This window comes from Acipenser ruthenus, chromosome 7 (assembly GCF_902713425.1).
Source record: "Acipenser ruthenus chromosome 7, fAciRut3.2 maternal haplotype, whole genome shotgun sequence".
Classification (NCBI taxonomy): domain Eukaryota; kingdom Metazoa; phylum Chordata; class Actinopteri; order Acipenseriformes; family Acipenseridae; genus Acipenser; species Acipenser ruthenus.
Window position 1 is genome coordinate 4846388 of NC_081195.1, and position 24773 is coordinate 4871160.

The 24773-nt window shown below is 35.3% G+C and overlaps 1 protein-coding gene across 21 annotated transcripts in view; it reads right to left on the bottom strand.

Moving 5' to 3' along the window:
* The window catches only part of LOC117415239 (janus kinase and microtubule-interacting protein 3), a 40924-nt gene extending 16739 nt beyond the window's left edge, over nt 1-24185 (bottom strand). For 5 of the 21 annotated variants that reach the window (XM_059026161.1, XM_059026158.1, XM_059026160.1 and 2 more), the window contains exons 1-5: nt 24078-24176; nt 15271-15308; nt 14298-14527; nt 9463-9948; nt 2373-2588 (exon numbers count right to left, since the gene is read on the bottom strand). In XM_059026161.1, coding sequence (XP_058882144.1) covers nt 2373-2588; nt 9463-9948; nt 14298-14432 — 837 coding nt within the window. In that variant the 5' untranslated portion in view covers nt 14433-14527; nt 15271-15308; nt 24078-24176. Of the gene's footprint in view, nt 1-2372; nt 2589-9462; nt 9949-14297; nt 14528-15270; nt 15309-23749; nt 23995-24077 lie in introns of those variants that run through there. The other 16 variants (XM_059026159.1, XM_059026156.1, XM_059026157.1 and 13 more) reach the window with 9 other exon arrangements.
* Nucleotides 24186-24773: the final 588 nt, after the last annotated feature.

Consider the following 24773-nt stretch of genomic DNA (forward strand, 5'->3'; position numbering starts at 1 on the left):
TTTATCAATAATTAAGCCCGTCTAATTCAGTAAGAAAAAATAATTACCATTGGAAAATAAATCTTGATGAGGCAACAATGAGAAAAGTTATCATATGTCACAGACATATGAGTGTTAGTTAAAAACTAAAGAGCTTTTTATAGTAGCAGCCAATGAATGTAGAAGCAGCAATATAGCACAGTTAAACATAGCTTTTCTACAGACCAGGATGAGTCTTTGAATAATAACACACTTTACTGGAGCTTGTCAAGTCTTCTGCCTTGGTGTTTAATTGCAACAGTTTTGTGAACTGAGACTTTTTTTTTTCTTTTTTTTTTTTTTTACTGTAAATGGATGGTAAAAAAATAAAAAGAAAAGAAAAACTCCAGGTCCCAAAAGTATTTGATTAAAGAAAAAAGACATATGACCATAATGTAAGTCTGTATAAATTGCCAAGCAATTGAAAATAACACTATGTAACACAATTTTTGTTCCTGGGTAGTAAGTGTTGTTTCCCCACAAACTTTGCTTTTGTGACCAGGACAGTGATATTTTGAAATTTACCTATTTCCAATGAGAAAACAGGCGAATTTGTGTCTTTTCGTTCACATAAAGTCAGAAAAAAACAACATATGAATCCAAATTAACATGTATTTATACTAAAGTAATACAAAAATGCCTACAAAAGATTTAGAAGTGAGTAGTTTTTCGAGATTTACGATTATACTGTAAATCACTTTCACGAATCAGCCCCCAAATGTAGTCTCCCATCATGTTCTCGTTATACTGTCCTTGGTAGCGGCGTTCAAAGTCCAGTATATCCTGGTGGAAGCGCTCGCCTTGCTCCTCCGAGTACGCTCCCATGTTCTCCTTGAATTTATCAAGATGAGCATCAAGGATATGGACTTTGAGGGACATCCTACAGCCCATTGTGCCATAGTTCTTCACCAGAGTCTCAACCAGCTCCACATAGTTTTCGGCCTTGTGATTGCCCAGGAAGCCCCGAACCACTGCGACAAAGCTGTTCCAAGCCGCTTTCTCCTTACTAGTGAGCTTCTTGGGGAATTCATTGCACTCCAGGATCTTCTTTATCTGTGGTCCGACGAAGACACCGTTTTTGACCTTTGCCTCAGACAGCTTAGGGAAGAAGTCTTGAAGGTACTTGAAGGCTGCCGACTCCTTATCTAGAGCTCTGACAAATTGTTTCATAAGGCCCAATTTGATGTGCAGTGGTGGCATCAGCACCTTCCGGGGGTCCACCAGTGGCTCCCACTTGACGTTGTTCCTCCCCACAGAGAACTCGGTCCGCTGTGGCCAGTCCCGCCTGTGGTAGTGCGCCTTGGTGTCCCTGCTGTCCCAAAGGCAAAGATAGCAGGGAAACTTGGTAAAACCGCCTTGGAGACCCATCAGGAATGCCACCATTTTGAAGTCTCCTATGACCTTGATGCCATCTCAGAAAAATGCAGATATGTATCCACTTAGGCAGCTGGAACTAAACTGAACTGGTGGGCTTAAGGCCCCTGTATTTATACTACTATTTATATTACTGGAAAGTTCTAGAAAGTTCTAGAAGTTACTCCAAGTTTACTCAGCACTGAATCTATCTGGAATGTTCTGGAAAATATGTAAATTTCAAAATACCACTGTCCTGGTCACAAAAGCAAAGTTTGTGGGGAATAATAGCCATTTTCTATACTTTTGAGGCATAAGCAATTAGGAAATAACACTTACTACCCAGGAACCAAAAAATAAAAATAAAAATTTGTTACACGGTGTAATCACAAAAAAAATGTTTTTTTTCTTACTAAGTCTCATCATTGCGCTAGTTATCTAGTGCCCTGGACTGAAGCAGCAGGAAATCGCTAGTGAAAATTATTTCTAAGCAATTATGAGCACATTTTTTTTTTTTTTTTAGAATTAATATACTTTTGGTAGCTCTTCATTAACCAATAACAAAGCTTAACATGGCAACAAAGCTTTGGTAGATTCTAAAATGGCATGTTCAATTTTATTGGAAAAGTTACAGGGATTCAGATCAGATGACAGAAGTGGCTATCCTAGATCCCCAATAACACAGCAATACTGACTGCCTACCTGCACTTATAGACAATATCAGAACCTGACTATTCAACACATGGGGGGGTTACATTGAACATGTATTAGAATCTGATAATGGAGACCTGAGCATTATTATTAATAAAGCACATAGCAGATTTAACATTATTCTACAATTGAATTAGTATGATTACAAAATGCAATAATGCTGAAAAAAGCATGATAAGGTTAGGCTTCCCTAGCCATTTTATTGTAAGATAAATGATCTAGCTTTGCTGGCTCCTCCTCATCAAGATTTTTGCTGCTGGTTTAGTGGAAGATCAGATGAAAGTGCTTACAGGACTTCCTGAGTGATCTGAGGCGTCTCCTGCACCACTTGTATAAGGAACCTCTCGTTTCGGGCTACTCAGATGACGATCAGCCTCTTTGAATTGGACAAGTTGTTCATCTAAAGCCTCTTTTTGGAGCTGGAGTCTCTGAGCTTGCCCAGCTTGAACCCCCAACTCTTTTTCCAGCACGTAGACTGCTCTGTCTTTTAATTTAATCTCATCCATCTATAAGGAGAACAGAACAGAATCACACACGCATGCACTGTAAAGATCTTACAGTTACCATGGAAACTGTATGGTAAGCATACTACTGTAGATCACAATGCTAAAGATAGTAACACCTTCCATCTATACAGCTCTGAAGCACATATAGAAACACATTATTATTCTATAGTAAGGAATGGTAGGCAGTCAATGGTTCGGATAAGGACAGATATCCTGTGTTGGATATGTGTCACCGAAGGCCAGCACTAAGCTGGTCAGAGCTGCTCATGCTGGTTCAAGAACTTGCAGTTCTAGTTCTAGACATATGAAGATGGGGATGAAGTGGAAGGAAACTTTCAATTCAGCAATGGTTACAACTTTCTCTTTCATAAAAAGAAACAGTTCTATGCATTTTAACACCATGTTGGTATATTTAAACAAACAATCATTTTCACTTGTATTGGCCTTTGGTTCATGTAAATGAAATCACCAGACATCAATAATAAAGTGTCACACTGCTATCATGGGAAACTTACTGACACACATAATATTACTAAATGACTGCATTGTAATTGTATGGTCAATAGAATTCAATTACAGCCTTAATTGTGAAAACTATTGGAAGGAAATGAGTGTATGTGTAAACACCAATTTTGAGCTGCTGATCTATTGAGAAGGGTGACAAAATATATCCACAGCATCTGTGTAAGCTTCTGTGTGCTACTCTTTGTTGTCTAGAAGCTGTAATAAATCCACATTGTATTACATACCCAGAATGGGTGCCAGTACTGTACTGATAGATTTTCTTTCTTGAGCAACTGTACTTTAAAAAAAATAAATAAATAAATAGCTCAAATGACTCTTATATTGAGCTGCATTCACAAAATTATAGCCTAAAGCTACTGTTCACTTTCAAATGTAAATTTGCTCTCCTTTATCTAATACTGTTAAGGGAAAGTTACTTGCTGACCTTTCCCTCCCTATTCATAAACAAGCAACAGAGTGCTTATAAAAACATCTCAACACACTTTCATCAAAAGCATTTTCTTTTACCCGTCCTTTCTTATGAACCGGAAATGCTTTCATTGAATAACAATTCTATTTGGAATTTTGGTGGGAACAAGCAATTACAGTACTGCCATACCACATTCCAGGAACTGCACAAAAAGTTTTACATTTTACATTTTAATCTGACTGCCTACCGGTGAAAGGCAGCCTATTGACCCAACACTTGAAACAATCACTTGTAATCTTTTCACCTCTGTTTTGATTGTTTCAGAGAATCACAAGCGCATTCATTAGAAGGTAGGTGGAGTGAAGGCAGCTGATGACATTTTAAAAACATGCTTAAAAACTTATAGTAAATGTTACCTGATATTTATTGAAAGGGAGTTATATAAAATGACATGTAATGATTCCAAAATATTACGACATATTGATGATTCAAAAGCATTTTATAAAAACACATTTTAGTAAAACCCTCATGGCTTTAATCCCAATGTCATTAGAAATCCTGCCATTTACATTTAGAAAAGGTTTAGCTCTTTAAAAACACAAAAAGACAGTAAAACAGCAGCACTCTTTTTCATATAACACCATTCATTAGTTTTACAAGAATAGAATACTCACTTAAATATTCAGCTCAGCATCTGAGTAAATATCCAAACCAATCAACGTGGCATGTACTGTATCATGTGTACAAATTCCCTAAAACAATGAAGACGTTTCATCCCGCACCAAAAGCAACACTCTTGTAGCACCAATTATAATTAATATTCATGGAAAAAGACAAACAATGCTTAGTAAGAATGTCACTCACCCATCAAAGTGAAATTTCTCACTCCATTGTAAGCAATGTGTCACCACTTACAGTATATAAAGCTTTTTAATGTTCAGGTGCCTTACAGAGAAGGGGTTCTTGTTCTTGTTCTTGTTCTTCTTCTTCTTCTTCTTCTTCTTCTTCTTCTTCTTCTTCTTCTTCTTCTTCTTCTTCTTCTGTGTGTTCACTGCATTTCCACTTGTTTTCTCACAGTTCTTTTCACGTTCACTATTTGCACTTCTTCCGAATTCTGTATTAAAATGGTTAAGTAATGTTGTTTAATTGTTCTGGTGTGTTCCTTCTTAACTACAGTTTTAACTGTGTTGTTCCTACTTTTTCTACAGCCTTATCTTTTTTGGCACTAAGTAACGTTGCAACATGTAAACTAATTAAATAGTTTCAGTGCCTCACAGTACATACAACACCGTGTAACAATTTTTTTTTTTTTTTTTGGTTCCTGGGTAGTAAGTGTTATTTCCTAATTGCTTATGCCTCAAAAGTATAGAAAATGGCTATAATTCCCCACAAACTTTGCTTTTGTGACCAGGACAGTGATATTTTGAAATTTACCTATTTCCAATGAGAAAACGGGCGAATTTGTGTCTTTTCGTTCACTTAAAGTCAGAAAAAAACAACATGTGAATCCAAATTAACATGTATTTATACTAAAGTAATACAAAAATGACTACAAAAGATTTAGAAGTGAGTAGTTTTTCGAGATTTACAATTATACTGTAAATCACTTTCACGAATCAGCCCCCAAATGTAGTCTCCCATCATGTTCTCGTTATACTGTCCTTCATTGACAGCTTATCCAGGAGCCTCAAAGCCGTGCTGCTCCATAATGGTAACAAGTACCCGTCTCTTCCCCTGGCTCACTCGGTGCACCTCAAAGAGGATTACAACAGCATCAAGACCTTGCTGGACGCCTTGAAGTATGATGAGTACGGCTGGGACCCCCGGAAGGTGCTGATGCCACCACTGCACATCAAATTGGGCCTTATGAAACAATTTCTCAGAGCTCTAGATAAGGAGTCGGCAGCCTTCAAGTACCTTCAAGACTTCTTCCCTAAGCTGTCTGAGGCAAAGGTCAAAGCCGGTGTCTTCGTCGGACCACAGATAAAGAAGATCCTGGAGTGCAGTGAATTACCCAAGAAGCTCACTAGTAAGGAGAAAGAGGCTTGAAACAGCTTTGTCGCAGTGGTTCGGGGCTTCCTGGGCAATCACAAGGCTGAAAACTATGTGGAGCTGGTTGAGACTCTGGTGAAGAACTACGGCACAATGGGCTGTAGGATGTCCCTCAAAGTCCATATCCTTGATGCTCATCTTGATAAATTCAAGGAGAACATGGGAGCGTACTCGGAGGAGCAAGGCGAGCGCTTCCACCAGGATATACTGGACTTTGAACGCCGCTACCAAGGACAGTATAACGAGAACATGATGGGAGACTACATTTGGGGGCTGATTCGTGAAAGTGATTTACAGTATAATCGTAAATCTCGAAAAACTACTCACTTCTAAATCTTTTGTAGTCATTTTTGTATTACTTTAGTATAAATACATGTTAATTTGGATTCATATGTTGTTTTTTTCTGGCTTTTTTCTGAACGAAAAGACAAAAATCCTCCCGTTTTCTCATTGGAAATAGGTAAATTTCAAAATATCACTGTCCTGGTCACAAAAGCAAAGTTTGTGGGGAATAATAGCCATTTTCTATACTTTTGAGGCATAAGCAATTAGAAAATAACACTTACTACCCAGGAACAAAAATTTTGTTACATAGTGTTATATAGGGGGCCCAAGACCAGGCTCACTTAACTGGTCTAGTGTTATTAACATAAATCTGTCCTTGACTTAATGTCATGGCATATGCAGGGATGAAAATAAGACTCCCATTGCATAGCAGTTTGCTCCGATCCTGGTTTTAGTTTAATTTAATAAGACACACCTGATCTTGTTACCTCTACACTGTGGCTAATCAAGCTTATTGTAAAACCTGGAATGAGTGAAACTGCTATGCAATAAGAGTCTTATTTCTATCTGCATATGTATTGCATGTATGGATCCAATGTTTGAGTGCTGTTTGTTTTCAGTTTTGAATTTACCCTATTTGTGATAGTTCAGAGATGAAAGCCTCACAGCAAATCCAGCTGAACCTTCTATTACCAGCAGACTACTTCTCAAAAGCTTTTATATAGAAATCTGTCACCATAGACACTGGATTTTTGCTCCAGTTGTTATCTTGCAGATTATCCCTGGGCTTGTTCGAGTGTACCATGTCTTGCTTCTTGGACATGCAATGATACAGAATATATTAGATACTCTATCCACATAAAACAGTTATGTTGCCTAAGCTTTTTGCCAGTTAATAAAAATGTACTACATTTTCACACTGGAGTCATGATGTGTGATCTCTTAGCTGGCTTCCCTAAATAGTACGTGCTGCATGCAGAGTGCTTTCAGTGCAATTTTTATATATGATGAAATACATGTATGTACGGTTATTGATTTTACATTCTTGGGGTAATAAGGACCTTTTGTAAAGATGTTGCATTACAGAGGTTTATCATGGAAATTGCAGTTTGAATGAATTAATGAACAATGTAGAAAGGTGTGAGATGAAACAGGATATACTGCAATGTTAATCAGCTGTAAATGTCCTTATTCTGTGGTCCACAAACCCTTTTGTCTTTAATTTAACAAAATCAATATAAAGTATATATCTCTGGACTGTCTGTCATGCTAGAGAGAGTGGGTGGACTTGGAGGTTCTTCATAAAAATTACAGAAACATGAACTCAAAATAAATATGATCTAAAAGTTGCAATCTGTCTTCAAAGGTTCCTATGGTTCATAAATAACCTTTTTTTTTTGTAAATTGCAGAACCATAGTTTCTTTGTAAGACAGGTTACAATGTTTCCATTGGCTTTTACTGAATCTTTTTCTGTTTCATTATTTCATAAAGGTATTTGATTATTAGGTTATGAATTCAGCTGTGTCATAACATTCACGCAAAATTGTAAACAGCATTACATTTTCATTTGCTGGGCTCCTGAGATAGATATATTCAAAACACCTACATAATATAACATCAGGCAAAAATCATTTACTTTTAGAAATAGATTATACATTAGAAATGGACAGCATGAATCCAAGTATTTTATAATCATCAATCACAGTCAGACTTGATTTGCACAATTCATGTCCGGATCTCTTTAATTAACATGTTGGTACATACATTACAGTACTATGAACCGTTAAGAAATTAACAAAGGAAAAACGATACAATTAATGGCTCTTTGTAGCTGTCTTTAAATTTTTCAGTGTGGGATTTATACGGTCTTCTTTGTAGAAGACTCTGAATAATAGGAATGAACAAGCTTCTTAATGCTATTTATTTTTATTAAATGGCTTTTTAACAATTGTATGCCAAATTATGGGATTTCTTAAGAATTAACCCCATTCATTTACCCACTCCTACCTTAGTAAATTATGATAAACCACATAGATTACTGTGTGCCTAAAAATGACCCAAAGAGATTTGTGTGCTCTACTGAACTAATACTATTTATGAAAAAAAAGGATGTCACTGCAGGCATAGAACCGATGTCTTGACCAAACACAAAGCACTTTTCAAGATCAATGATTCTTTCAAACAATAAATACAAAAATAATCCAGGAGCTTTTAAAATCCATTCAGCAGATTTTATTTCAGGGGTTTTGCTGCATCTATACCACTATAAATTATCCTCTGCTGTGCACACTACAGCATTTCATGCTCAGCAGTTCTCTCTGGCAGTTCAGGGTCGATAGTGTAGTGGAAAATAACACAGCACAGCTAACAGAATGCAATCAGGGCTTTACAAAATATATATGAAAGAGGATACCTGACTATACTAAGGTGTTTTGTCAGTAGTATGGAATATGATATTAACTTTGCATAGGAGAAACAGGGGTGTATCCTAAAATGGATTCTCTCATAGCAGGTAGTCTTCATTTTATAAAACATAAAGAATAAAACAAGCTGGGATGTTTAATAGCCCTGGTAGTCGTGCATTGCACAAAGCAGCAATTATTTGTGCTGTTTGAGCCTTCCTTTCCGCAAATCAACTAATCCAATTAGTTCTACAAAAGATTACTGAAGTAAACATTTGAATGCATAGATTATTTTAAATGGTGTTTATATACCATAACAATTTCTGAATAGTCACAATGCATTAAGCAATGTTTAAAGTTAACAATGTGTAGAGAAGCCCAGGCTGGTTAAAAAAGCATTCAAACATATTCTGCGTATTGTAATTTTGTTTTTTTCATTGCCAGTCTCCAGAGACTACTTCACTCTTATTTTTCCCCAGATTTACTTAAATCGTCTTGCCTATAACCCAAATAGCTATTGTAAATTGTAAAAGCAAATCAATACGTACTGCAGAAGTTACAATAATACTTCAGAGCAGACATAACTAATTCTTGGACTTAAACTTGACCTACTCTAAAACCTACTACATTTGATTAGCCACAAGTAACCACGTTTTGTCAGCTTTTCTAAGAACAGTTGAAGCAATCAGCTGAATAAGTAGAGAAGTGAGGTAAAGAAAGATGTATATTATTAAGCATTCTTCTGCAATCACTGGGCTATTCCCCTATTGATCTACTTCAATACTTTAATACAATACGTACAATTATCAATTTGTTTTTCAAATCAACACTGTTACTGTATGGACATACAATTGGAAGATTACCACCTCTCTCCATTGAACACACACACTCTTACATTGAAATTCAACACAGCACTTTTTGTCCAGTTCTGCCAGCAAGTCAATACATCACATGAGTGGCTAAGCAGAGTTTGCCACTGGAACATCTAACAGCTGTAGGCAAGCATTGAGGGCTGCATTATTCTTGAAATAAAGCCATCTTTATTGTATTTAAGGGATGGGTCATTAGCCTGGCTTGTGCAATACTACAGTGCATTTAAAAGTGAGTGGGGGAGGGATGAGTAATCGTATCTAATGTTATCTGAAAAACACAACCTACTAAAGTACATTAATAAATAAAAGTAAAGAAATCAACACATACCAGTCTCCGGATTTCCCTTTCACATTCCCTTTTGATTCTGGAAATCTCCTCCTGGTGCAGATGGTGGACACTCCTTATCTCTACAGCCTTCATTTTGTCAGCTTGAATAGCCAGAGTTAAAGTCTCCTCCATTTGTTTCTTAACTCCCTTGAGCTCAGAAATCTCCTGCTGCATTCGAATCTTCTCAAACTCAAACACCTTCTTGGCTTCCTCCTTAGCCTCGGTGAACAGGACCGTTTTCACCTTGTCAGTGGTTCCATCACGTAAGGCATTGACAAGGGCCTGCAGCCGCTGGATCTCGCTGTCCTTGATTTTGATGACCCGGAGAAGCTCGGATTCATGCTGCCTTAACAGCGTCTCTCTCACAGAGTACAGCTCCTTCATTTTCTCTTCGTGAAGTTTGGCTTTGAGTTCCGTCACGACCACTGTGGACTTGTGTTGCTCGTGCTTCACTTCCTGTGTTTTCTCTCTTTCCAACTTGCTCACCTAAAAAAATTAAACATCATAATAAGCATGCCAAGTGCATTTATGTACATAGCCATGTTAAAAAAATTATGACCTGCAGTTATATATATGAAAATGACCAGAAGACTAAAACTAAAAAAGCAATTTCAAGTACGGTACCTGGCATACTTTTACTGATATTTAACATCTGTCATGTCTATAGAATTCTGCATCTCAGTCTTGTGAATGCATCTTGTGAAGTGTAACACATCTGATCTACATCTAAATGGAACATCTCTCAAGCAGAGCCTATATGCTTCTCTTTTATAAAGTGAGTCTTCTCACCCTTATTCATTTCATCTTTTATCTGCCACTTTTGATACTATCTTTGCGTAAATGGTATGCATTTCTATTTCTGACTTAACCTGGATCCTCTCCAGGAAAAAAAAAAAACAAAAAAAAACATTTAGAAATATAGTCTGACATAACAGGAGTTGTTTCTAAGTTATTTTTCATGTATGTATGCACTGTGCCTAAATTGTAGGGCTTAGGTGGCCTTTCACAAATTGGCAGTGTGAACATGGCTGAAATACAGTTACTGCTTCAGTTACTACATGGTTCAGTGTTAGGATCTTTCACACAGTATCATGAGGTCTACGCTAAGAACCAGTGTATTGGGATACAGGGTGGTGCAGATCCAGAACTGTGAAATCAGTCCAACATAATACATGTTTAGTTTTGATCATGAAACACATTAAGAAACTCAATGTTCTGTAAACATCCACGTATATTCCACTAAACCTTTCATTTTGTACATATAAAATATATATCAATAATATGGCATTTGTCTCAACCAGTTCAACTGAGTTCTGTAGATGTACACATGAAGTTACACATTGTCAAGCTAGTATATACACACAATGGTGCGTATCTCATGTCAAGAGTTGCAATGTGTAAAAACAATGTAGAAAAAAATGTAGAAGCAATACAGGGTCTTTACTTTGTAAGTTAACAGCCAATCCCTCTATCCATTCTGTACTTGTATTGCTTCCTACTTGTTGCCTGCCCAGAATACATTTACAGTTTCAGTTCTAAAAATGTTTTTAATCTTAACATTGCTGTTTGGGGCTGTTGTTGTAATGCTGGTACAAACAATCATAACAATATTAAAATACATCTTTCTGATACAGTATTTAGTTCTAAGTTCTTATGATTAAATAGGATTAGAACAATAAAATAAAGAATAATTCAGCAGCGGGGAACACCATATGTCAAATTCATCCCTTTGTGTTTGTGTTTCATGAATTCCTTATCATTTTTACTGCATTTTGTTACAATGCTCCAAGGGATTGATTATACAGCATTCATGAATAAGTGGCTATATTGCTTAAACCTATATTTAAATTCTGGAGCCTGGAGTTTCACTGAAACTTTAATTAGAAGTTGAGGTCTAAGCTTAGCTGCTAACAGACTTTTCCTTTAATCTATAGTGTATGAATAAAGTGACTACCCTGAATAAAAGTTAATTAAAAAAGGAAGGAAATCGCAGAACCGAAGTCATTGTATTTTATCTTGCTCTTAATTGTATTAATATTTGTACTGTGATTCTTGAAATGTGTTTTTGTTTACAACTGTAAGTCTCCCTGGATAAGGGTGTCTGCTAAGAAATAAATAATAATAATAATAATAATAATAATAATAATAATAATAATAATAATAATAATAATAATAAAAAGGAACTTGTGATAAGGTTGTTCATGTTAAAAAATAAGAAGGAAATACAGTAGATTGTAAATCCTTCCCCATCATTCCATTAAAAAACATTTGTTCGTTTTACCAGGATTATTTCATATATACAGTGGAAACAATAGATTTTCAAATGTCTAAAAAAAAAAAAAGAGAGAATTAATGTAAAAAAAATGCCATATAAAATCTTCAGAGTCTGATATGAAGCTAGTACTGGCTTGTGTGACTTTACTTGCTTATTTCCAGCATCACTCTTTGTTACCCCTGTTATCAGAGTTCTAATTTAGTCCTGGAACGCTCTGCAGTTCTAGGGAGTTTCGATTGCTTGTCACTGTGCATTGAAATATTACAGCAACTTGTCACAAAATGGTTGTAAATCATGGATATCAGCAGTGCTTTTGATCAAATGTGCTGTGCGTCAGCCTCTTCTAGCTCACCAACAGATGACAACAAAGTACATATTTAATCACCCCTGTATATGTACTACAATTTAGGCAGGTATAGTTTAGGTAAAGTATCAGTTTCACATCTATATTTTATTAAGATTTTATTCAAGATTTTGCTTTGGAGCCTCAAGAAACAGCTTGTGAATATTAATCTGATTCAGCCTCTGCAGTTTGTCTATTGCCACAGGGAATCTGCCCAGGATGTCTACTGAATACAAAACAAGTTGCTCTGTTGAGGTGCTGCGCAGCAATGCAAGTGTCTAAACCCTTAGGGACGTAACTGTAAATGTTACAAATGTGTTCTTGATCAATATGTTATAATCATAACATATTGATCTTGGACAAATTCATTGTGATTGCATGCATGAAGGAGTGACTCTAAACAAGCCTAGAATGTAATCCTCTGCTAACTGCTAACCAAACAAACAGGGTTCCAAAACACACTGCAACTGATTGTGAGTATTGCAGGATATTTCAATTTAGTATTCATGTTAATTACTACATGTGTTAATATTCCTCTTGAGGGTGGAAAAAAAGTGATGTTGAAAAGTTGTATCTAACCTTACGGTATCTGTGCTACATTATGATGACATCAATTAAAATGTAGCCAATAAAACTTAATTTGTGATCAACATATTGTATACTTAATAAGTGGTGTAATTCAACTGAACTAACATATACTTGCCGTCAATTAAAAAATAATGGTCTTACTTAAAGATTATTTTTCAATGGAACATTACATTAGGACACGTGAACATTTCTTCTTCACAGCATGATTGAAAAGCGGGCGGTGTATATAAAATGTATTTAATACACTAGTATAACCTAATGCTATTTGCTGGTATAACAGAACAATGGATGTAACAAGTAATTGACCATATTGCTACAGTGTAAACTCTTCCATAATCGACATCTAGAGTCTTCAGTGATCCATTATATGTATTGACCTATTGCATGTGAGATTTTCTTTACCATTGCACAGAGCATACACCACGAATGATCACAGAATACTATAGTTATTTCACAAATGAGGATTGCTAAATAACCCCCGAATGGGGTTTATAACACCGCATTGCTCATGTAATATTGGGATAATACAATATCTTCTTAATATCAGTATACTCAGTAAAAATGTACAGATTTGTTTAGAGTAAATTACTTTTCTGTTTTGGTAGAGGCCCAAAATGACAGTGTTCCGAACCAGGACTGTTTGCGTTTCTGGTAGTATAAAATACTTTTTGTAAAAGAAAAAAAGACAAACAATGAAAACAGTGAATTGGTGAAGCCAATTTACTGTCAACATGGCGGTGGCGTGAATTAAACAAATCCGTGAATTATCGAATTGCAATAATAATAATCAGGGAGCACTGCACAGGTATGTATTTTTCCACTGTCACAAATACGAACATAAATCCCACTTCCATCCAAACGAGAGTATAGTTCAATACAGTTCTGCACATAAAGTCTTTGGGGGCTGTGTATGATAAGGGCATAGGTATTGGAATGTGGAAAGCCTTTAATTTATAAAGCAGATAGCAAAGCGGGCTTGTTAAACAAAACAATGTGCCAGCTGTAGACAGACAGGCTCGTGATAGACCTGCATCACCAATATCAAGCTCCTTTGTCACGCCTGGATATCATTTTGAAAGGCTGAGGACTGGCTTAGTGTGTCTAAAGTAGCCATTCTGTAATAGCTGCAGTGAGGATCAATTGGACTTCAGTGTTGTCAACATTGCTATGTCTATGAGGCGACCTTAAACTTTAACAATAACTATCTTGATAACAATTGATTATTTTGACAGTGACAGTGAAGATAATCCATTTCAAACCCTAAACGGTCTCCTCGGTGATGGATGCCATGTATATTCTGTTCCCATGGGAGTATCTGTTGTCATAAGATTGAGAGGGATCACAGCATCTGTAAAGCATGTCCTGGCTTGTGACGGTAGCTAAGGATGACATTTAAACCTTTGAAAAGATTTACACAATTTAATCTTGCACTAGAGATTATAAAAACATACTTTCTTTAAGGAGGTCTGTACATTTCCAGTATAATTTAGTTTAGTTGGTCTTTTATCCTTCACCATCAACTTTAAAGCAAACAGAAAGTCTGGCTTATAACAGGTGGTACGTCAGCAGATCAAAGCAGAGCTACGTCTTTAGTAAGCAGAGTGGAATAAAAAAGAAAAAGATGCGCACCTTACTCTTTTCTTGCTGGAGTTCGATTTGAATGTCTGTCAGTTTGGCCCTGAGCTCTTCATTGGCAGCTTGTAAAGCGGCTAAGGCATCAGGTTTGTCTCCCTTAGCTCGGCTGCCTGCACCCTTCTTTGACATTGTGAGATGGTGTGATCCCCAGCAGAGAGAGCCCTCCGTTCTGAGGCTTGAGGTTTCTCTTCCCTGCTGCTTTTCATCTACATTTTCTTTCCCACCTAAAACACAGCAGGGGTAAAATCACAGGGATTAGCAATCAACTACCTATGGACATGCTAATGAGTGCAGTGGTTTTATATACAGTATATGTGGTACTAGCGGTTAGGAAAGTCTGCTCACTAATTGCAACACATTTTATACCACAGACAATCAATGTGGCTTTGAAATGAATCCAAATGGCTCAGTGCAAGCAGACAGTTATGTGATAGAAAACGAGTTACGAGGTAGAAGGTAAAAGGTCGCTGGCGGAGTGATCACCAAGTTCTGTCTGAGAACTGTCCGTGAATTTTAATTGGAAAGATAGAAGATGTACCAACTAAATCACAAAACAAACAGATGTATATATATATATATATATATATATATATATATATATATATATATATATATATATATATATATATATATATATATAAATTGAGTAGAAAAACATCAACAAAAAATATTGAGTACAAGATTACTAGTAAATGAAATCTTTGTTCTGTTCACATGTACAGTATCGGAATATACTAGTAAGGTTTTATTGGTTGGTTCATTTACTTGAATTGTTTGCTTATTACACTCACCAAGCCTAACCCTAAAACACAATCTAGTGTCATACATACTTAGTATGTAGGTCTTCAACAGAATACTAAATCAGACGATTTCAACCTACTTACATTATGTGCTAGTACCTTGACCTCTGTCTATCCCAGTAACCCTTTCTAATTGAAAACCTGACCAACCAAAGGAAACAATTTACCAGTGGATTAGCAGGTTCAACAGTGTCATCAATCTGATCTGAGAAGATAAGAAGAGGAATATATCAGTGTTTTTTTAAATTATCTATTTCGACAAAATTATACTGTGCATTGTACAGGCTATAAATTAGTAATAAAGCCAGTCATTAGCTGTAACATTTGTGACTGAAATTTAGACGAAATGCATAAATAAAACAATTGTAATGGTGCTCACTGTTGACCACACAGATGTTCCATAATCAGGGTGTGTTGGAACTTGCACTACAGGGGATGCTATTTCATTCTGAACAGTCTTCCCCAATCCAGATTCCTATACTGAACACCTGGTCCCTTTACCAGTCTACACCAAGCACCATGGTAGTTAGAGTACTGCATTGGTAGAAATGGTGAATGATTCTCAGAAAGTGCAGTGACATGTTCTCTTGGAAATGTATTATGAATGCATATATTTTATGTCTGAAAATCTGCAGCAGGATTTAAAATGTTGGTATATATTTTTTTTTGCAGGTATAATACTACTTATTATTCGTCCAACATCAATGACTTTTTGTACCGAAGGGAACTAACTTTCCAAGTCTGTCTTTCTTTTCTAAGAGGAGACATCAGTAAAGGTTACTTGCTGTCTAATGCGGCCACAATTGATATATTTAATTGAAAAGCCCTGCTAGTGTAGGAATGCCATGTAAGTTTTGTTGTGTTTATCAGAAAGCCCATACAATGACTTCTGTTCTGTGACCCTGTCTGGGAATTTATCATTGAGATCGATGCAAATGTAGTTAACATTAGCATGCCTCAAAATGAGCAGATACCATTTCTGTACTGCTGGTAAACAATCTAATATTGCGTTTTCATGTAATGCAAATGAATCCAATGTGCAGCATTGCACACATCTCTGCCATTTCAGGATATAATATGAAAAGTACTGGAGAATATCTGAGAAGGTCACTGAATGCATTATCAAATGTTCTTGGATCCAACAACTGAAACTAGAGGATGAAGGTGTATGAACAAAACAGCAGACACCCAAGAGAACACAGTCCTGCTTAAATAGGCTTACAGTATATTGAAACAGATGACAGCAATCTTTCATTATATAGTATGCAATTTATCACAAATTATATATTAAGACACAGGGATTCATCAAAGTCTTAACACTGTTAATGTTACAAAATTAGTATGAAACAAATGAAAGGTTAATTAAAGGGCATATACTGTAAGTGTGCCTATTGTGTTTTATAAAAAACAAAAGCTGGCCTTTATACATGTGGTGTACGTAACTAGAAGATCTTTGCTGTTTTAATCAAGTTTCTATTTAAACTTAAAATAAATATATTATATTCTAATCACATTGGCACTATATTTTTTGGGACGAAGGATATTGCATAGCATTCATTTGTATTCCAGATGGCATGACTGTAGCTTAATGCCAATGTGTTATGTAAAACAATCAGAAATGTCCCCTAATCCATTCAGTTTCTCTAGAAAGAAAATGTGTGTTTTGGCAAAACCCACAGGATGAGTCTGGACTTCATATACAATACAGTGCAGGCAAGAAAGAAATTGTATTCTTGAATATATATATATTTTATACTACAAGTCCTTTAAAGCTTAGAAGAGTGTCAATGAATGTCAGCTTTTAATCATCATTCAACTGCATTCAGGACTTCCCTGTCCTGACTGCAAGACCTGGCCTCTGTGAATTTGGATCCCAGCCTGGTTAGCAAAGCTTTGATACAAACACAATCTTCTTATCTAAAAGTTGAATCCACTGGTGCAACACACTGTACTGGCATTTATTTTTGTGAAACAGAAACCCACATGCAAACACTTGAACTGCTTTCTGTGATCATTAAAGTTCACAGGCAGTTCACACAGTTTCATTGAATATGCATGTGTAACTTTAGACACTCAATCATAACATATACACTAGTACTGAGAAGAAGACTAAAATTAGTAGTTTTAACTGGAAGTCTCTGAAATATGTCTGTGAAAAACTGTCACTACAGCATAGAACAGATTCACTTAAAACAAGTAAATCCTGTCTTTATATACAGTATATTCCTGGTATATATATATATATATATATATATATATATATATATATATATATATATATATATATATACAGTATATATACACACAGTATGTTTACTGGCAAGCGTTCAGCTGTGTGATAATGTCACTTGAAAGGTCATGCGATTGGATCTGCATATTAAGCACTAAAGGTGCAAATTCAGAAATTTAATCAGTGTTGTGTTTAATTTACACCTGCTTTGACTTTTAATTTATAAATAAAGGAAACGTGTGACCACAGAAAAGGCTGTACAAGAGACTTCTTATAGTATTGAATAGGACAAGGTTTTTACACCAACCAGGGTAGCCATATTAAAATCCACCCCCAAAAAGGCCTAAAATAAAGATATAAATATTTGTAAACTTGAGATACAGCTCCTGTATATTAATGATACCAAAATAATGAATAAAACATTCTTAATTAAAGGCTTGCTAAGAAATATGATCATTGTAATGAAACAGCACAGCTGATATATCACACAAGCCCACACTGCCTAATAACTGTTATTATTTCTACAGCCCCACCCAATACAAGTCATTTGTCACATTTACTCCATTATTCACTTTCAGAACAAACTGCTGACATTATAGCACTGAATGAACATATATTTAGCAACAAATGCCATAATTAATCAATATACTGTTCATATAGATTAATCTCATCCCACATATGAAACATGATTAAGATCAACTCCTCTTTGAAATATGGCTTAACTTAACTAGAACAAAATAAGGGAGTAGATGGATGGCCAATTGTATATTGTAATGCTGAAGAAATGTAGAATTTTATACTTAAGTCAAAATATAACAATATGACAATACAGTAATATGATTTTTTTAAAGAGCCCCTAACTACAACACTAGCACTGAACATAAACGATCCAAGACTTTGTATATTTATCTAGCTGGGAAAATAAAATCCCTCTTTCTGTAGTTTTACAGCGGCTGGGTACACAGGGGTAATCAGGATGTTACATCAATTATCTAATTATATTTTATTTAGTTGTTGTTCTACTTGTTACAGGGATAAGTTTCCCTATGCAAAATACATTGTCTAGCAAGTTCCCAGTGATGTCTTAATGGTTAATTTAGACTCACGTTAGATTTTTACTTAAGTAAATGACCTATTTAAATTACTAAATTGTATAAACAATCAAACGTATAAGCTTTTCTGAGTGTTATTGAGAACTTAAATCTTGGGTGCAATAGACCTGACATTTTATCTTGGCAGGGGCAATTTGTAATAAATTCTCAATATATTGTCAGTCATGTGAGTGGGGTGTAACCATCCCTCTACATATAGCAGATGTCACTTTTCTCTTTGAAACCCTGACCTTTGACAAGAAAAAAAAGTGGAGTAGACTGTGGGTTGCACATTATTGGTAACATCTAAAAAGAACTTGTTTTTGCAGTTTTTTTACTAGTGCGCTACAATTCTGAATAGGGTTATCTTTTAAAGTTAGCTATAAAGTATAGCCTAAACTTGGATGTCATTTTACCATTATTAGCCTGCAGCCATACACAGCCTTGATGTCAGATCTCAGAATCAGGGTAGGGTCTGGGTAGAACTTGGGTGGTCTATTTGTGCTAGTAGAAACATATACGGTAACATCTCAGTGAGGGTCCTTTTTTAAAAGATTATAATGTCAGCAGTATTTAGTTATGCCACAATTTCTTTAGGTGTATTTGTTTAATTGCCAGAAAGCCAACAGTTAGAACAAAATGAATATCATTATTTAATGTGATAAGTAAAGTTTACGCAAGCTATGTGTATAAATAACTACTGTACATCTAATTCAATGGCAAATGATTTCAATAACTGATTACAAGGTTGTGTTTTTTTTTCAGATTCCTTCCTAACACCCCTTTATATTCGACTAGGCCTGAGCTATTGTTTCTTGATAATTATCTATCACATTAAGAGTACAATTCGATTTAAATGTAATTGATGACACTCTTGCATTCATTTTGATTTCTGCAACAACTGCAGTACTTTCATTTTAAAATGCAGGGCTTGGGGGATTAGTGCTGACTCTACTGATTGGGTTGTACAGGCTAAGGTCTTGTTCCTTTTAGCATTTCTTTTTACCTTTAAATTCTTCTACCATTTCACTGCTGGTGCAATATAATGCCAGATTTGAGCAGTACACCTGACGCTTTGCTTTAATGTTGCATTGATGCACCTCCAGGACATTTGATCCATATCAGGTTATTGCACCAAAATGCAAAAAAAAAAAAAAATGTGCAAAACAAACAAAGCAAAGCATGGATATATAACCAAATATTTGTTGTTGGTCTAAAAAAACATAAATACGAAGTACATATTTTTTTACAGTCTACTTTTTGTAGACTGTAAATTCACGCTACTCTAACACTAATGTGAAGTTAAAAAAAAAAATACATAACCATGACATGCCGTTTGACAAGCTCTCAAACTGTCTATAAAAATGTTGTTGGAGGAGTTTCCACAACACTTCACACAGTATATGAAGCTGGCCTCTGCAAGGGTCTATAAGATGGTATCAGGTGGTAATATTAAGAAGGTAACACAATAACACATATAGATGTCAGTTAGTTTACACTATAACCCATGACTATCATTTGGTGCCTCCACCTGACAAGCTTCATTACTGAATGGTTTTCCCACAGCAGCAGTGAGAAGTTTGTTAGTTGCATCATATTCACTATGTTCATACACACCCACACACCTTCAAACATCTAGTTTATAGTACATTTTTCTCATAAAAGCTGTCATTGCCACAGAAATTGTGAACAGTATTAATAGTAGTCTGTCTCAATCGAGTATAATGATCTCTAACGTAAAGAGCTAATAAATAAAAATGTATTCAGTCAAGCCTAACCATATTCTTTGATAGTCAATAGTCTTCCATTTAGAAAAAAAGTGGTTTGGTAATAAAACTAATTATTTGAAACTAACTGTAATAATTTAAAAATAAATCTTGACCATATTAAAACACATTGATTGACACCCTTAATTTAGAAGCGTGAAAAGTCAATCATATGCTAAATATTAAAATGACAATCACTATTTTTGTGGTTTCATTATGCATTTAACATTGTAATTCCAGTAGGTTAAACATAATGCAAAATAAAGGCAAAACCTCTTTTTTTTTTAGAATAAGAACTGGTTATACTGTATGTTTATTGTGCATTCTAAAGTAACTTTTTTATGTTTAAAATATTATGGTATATATCATATATGACAACAGTCTAATGGATACAGTGCCTGTGAAAAGTAATAGCTATATTGTTGTTCTATAGCTTGCCTATATATAATCTTTTTTTAACAAACTGAGATTAAACCATCTATGTACCCAACTTGATATATACGGCTGTTCTGAAATGTGTTAAGTAGTGGAGGGGAGGCAGGGTGTCATTAAAATAGACTATAATGTGTAAAAAAGGCATTATTTGATCAAGGTAACTACAGAAGCAGTTTTAAACCAATTTAAAACCATCTATTTTGAGGCGGTTCAAAATAAAGCAATAATTGTCTGATATGGGCTAACTGACCCACTATCCTAAATCTATTATTATTATTATTATTATTATTATTATTATTATTATTATTATTATTATTATTATTTTGATTTTGATATAATCACACACAAGCCAATGTATGACATGGCATAGGTCCACACATGCCATAGTCTAAAATTCCAGTGCTCTCATCTGCATCTCCTCCAGTGCTAATGTATGCTCTGTGTTGCCGATAACAAATCCAAGCTGTAACCCAACATCAATCAGAGTGTCACATGACATGCTTGCATACCACAGAGTAATGGCTTCTGCTCTTCCTTGTTGCACAGGAAGGAGGTTCCTGCTGCTGTATTTATTCTGAGCTTCAGTTAATAGAATGTAACTCGAAATTAATTATGTTCCTTTTATCTTCATTTTTGTTCAATCTAATGCTATTTCAAACAGTGAAATTATTATCAGATATTTATTATAACTATTGCATTAACAACTTATTAGAAATTGTTAATTTTGTTCTTATAGTTGTACTATTAGTATTGAAAAAAAATGCATCTTATAATATGCATATTTAATATTCATCTTTTATAATGTTTTAGTTAAAATACTCCAATATTGTTCCAGGCATGCCCAATTGAGAATTCAGCTTTTTTCCAATTAACTTTCATAGTTTAATTAACCTAAGTGTTCAATTAAGTATTTAAGGACCTGGATGGAACTAGGTCCTGGATTAGAATGGACTACACCAGTTGTTCTCAAACTGGGGGCCGCAGACTGTATCCTGGGGGCGGGGTTAGAAGGTTCAGGGTTTTTTTTTGTTTTTTTTTCCATTACAGCACACATCTTAACCTAGGCTATACCGAATAATGGGCGAATACTTTATTTGGGCTTTATTGGCTATTTTGATTGGATCGTCAATAACACTTCCACCAATCAGAGGGTTGCATAAAGTACTCATAGCGATCCCGCCATCTGTCAGACTGGTATACAGTACATGTTAAAGAAGCGCTGGACAAGAGGAATAATGTGTCAGATATCAAAGTGGATATGAGAATGGTAGTGATGAAGCCAACTTGCTTGAAAAAATTAAAAGTAGACTGGACATTTCCATCAATGGATTTAAAAACTCTGGAATTGATGATGGAATCAGAAACCCAGAGGCACACTCAAGTACCACAGACGGGCCCAAAAAGTTTGAGAACCACTGGATTAGACAACCACAAGTGAGTGCCATTGCTATAGGCTTTCTAAAAAGTTCATTCTAACTAAAGACCAATAAGACGGTACCTATTGTATGTTTAAAAATAAATTAGTTAAATATTTGTAAATGTTTTAAAAAATTGTAATATTGCTCAAGAATAAATGAATACATTCACAATACAGTACCAACAATATATAACACTGCAGATTTAGATTGACATTACTTTACTCCTCAGTATCTACAGAATATCCATTCCGATGGACAAGCAGCTCTTTCTATGGCCTGTAAGTGTTTTTCATGTTCAGCATTACTGGAACACAATACAGTCTCTGGCAATACTTACTTTGTATCAGGCTTGAACCAAGTAAACATTACATTGCTGCCCAGATAATCGGAGTTTGCATTTACTTAGATCCCCTGCAAAAATACAGTACTGTAGTGCTGTCGGCAGAATCACAATTAGAACTGTGCAAAAGCCTCATCACAGCTTTAGGATGATAACCATTAAGTGAATTATTAAACCCTGTCTGTACTGGTATGATACATTACCAGCCACCCATTTTATTCCTATGACTTAATATGACTTAAATGTATGTTCTTTTGTAGCGATTCTTCTCCATTATTCCTCAGTGACTTTCATTGGGAGTGACTAACTGTTACAGCTGTCCTGCAGATGAGATGAATTCTCAATGGCAACATTCAAGTCTTGTTTCTGCTGAAGAAGCGAACAACCACCCATCTCAATAATGTGAATTCTGTACCAACCCTGAGATCTTCTGCTCAACAGTATATATTTATATTAATATATTAATATAAATATATACAAACTTATGCAACCTCTCTACATGACAGATAACATTTAAAGGTAGACCATGTTCTATATTAAAAAAAATAAAACTCAATTGTATATATAGCTTTTCATGCAGACTTTCATCAGTACAAACAAAATAATTTTACATAAATCATTTTGCATATAAATCCTGCTTTGGTACGAGATGCACTCTTACAAAACTGAACACACTGAACAATATGTCCTGAACAGAACACAAAATAAACACATTGCAATGAATGTGTATTGTACATGATCGACTAATTACTTATATGATTCAAATGCAGTACACATGCTCGTTTTGTGGTCTAATGTTTCCTTTTGCAAGGCTGCCATCTGCACTTTGGTGGTAATCTACATACATTTGCAAGAAAATGAAGCTTAATGGCAATAAATGACACTTATAGACTGCAAGGGAGAACACAGCTGCAACACAGACACTTTCCCTTGAATGTAACAGGTTAAAGATTTGCTAACTACTAACCTACACATGCAAATGCTGTCTTTCTATATATATATATATATATATATATATATATATATATATATATATATATATAAACAGTGTTTTTCTGTTTATCAATTAATAAACTAAAAAAAAAAAAACATTATGTATTACATACAGTTTTGTCCAACAAAAATAAAATCATGTTTAAAAAGTGTTTTAATGCTTAAAACATATTTACAGTAGAAGATGCTGTAGCTGATTCAGCCAGGTATAATAATACATAGAAAGGCCTGGATCCGTAACAGGTTTTCAATGCACTGCAGACGAGACGTCTCAGATTAAATCAGTAACATCATATGGACATTTTTAAAACATTTAACATGCAAAATCTTTTTTTGTAATTCTTTTCTGAAAACCAAAAATGCAAAGACCAACCTTAAAGCCATGATCCTGTTATGATGTATGCTGTCTGCCTGCTTTATCTGGGGAGCTGTTCTAATATTTGAAGTAGTGCCATTTGTTGTGTGCAGTAATATACATTCTACAAAAAAACAAACTGTAGGCTGTTCCTACCAGATACATTTAAAGGGACTTTACCATTCACAACAAGCATCACATTGCAAATAAAACAATCCATTACAGCAGCATGAAATCTAATGCTGCATTTCAAATTGCTTGAATAATGCAAGGACTGGATAATGAGTCATCAAAAAAACAGCCCAGGGTAGCATTTAAAATCAACCAAACCAGATAATCTGCTTACCATGTACACACCCCCAATAGTAAAGAATCAGGCCAGCAGAAGCGGAGACAGACTGAGGACGTATTTCACGCACAGGCTGCAGTTTGCCAGTGATGTGCTGTGAGCCCTGCTCCCTCCTGGGAGAATGAGCTCATTGCAGAATGAGCAGCAGCCGCTCCTCAGCCATTGCAGTGTCACTGCAGCTAGCAGCTGAGTGCAGGCACGCCATCAGAAGAGCACACTTATTAAACTGGAGATCCACCCAGCAAGAAAAAAAAAAAAAAAAAAAAACAAAGTCTGATACCACAGATAACCAGGATTAGGGAAATCTTGAGAATGTCATACATGAGAAAAATGAGGCTTATTATCTCCATTCAAGTGCACTGAGCAGAATATTTTACTATACATGAGACTGTGCCGGTGTCTGGCTTGGAAATGTGTCACATACAGAGTACTACCATGCTCTTTGAGCTAATACATACATACATATATATATCTATCTATATATATATATATATATATATATATATATATATATATATATATATATATATATATATATATATTAGCTCAAAGAGCCAGCTGCCCAACGTTTCGATATGTTGTACACATCTTTCTCAAGGGAGCCTGTATTTGAATCCAAACATTGGAGGTATTTATAGGTTTTTGACGGCATGACAACTACTTGTTATTGTTTACATATATATATATACCATT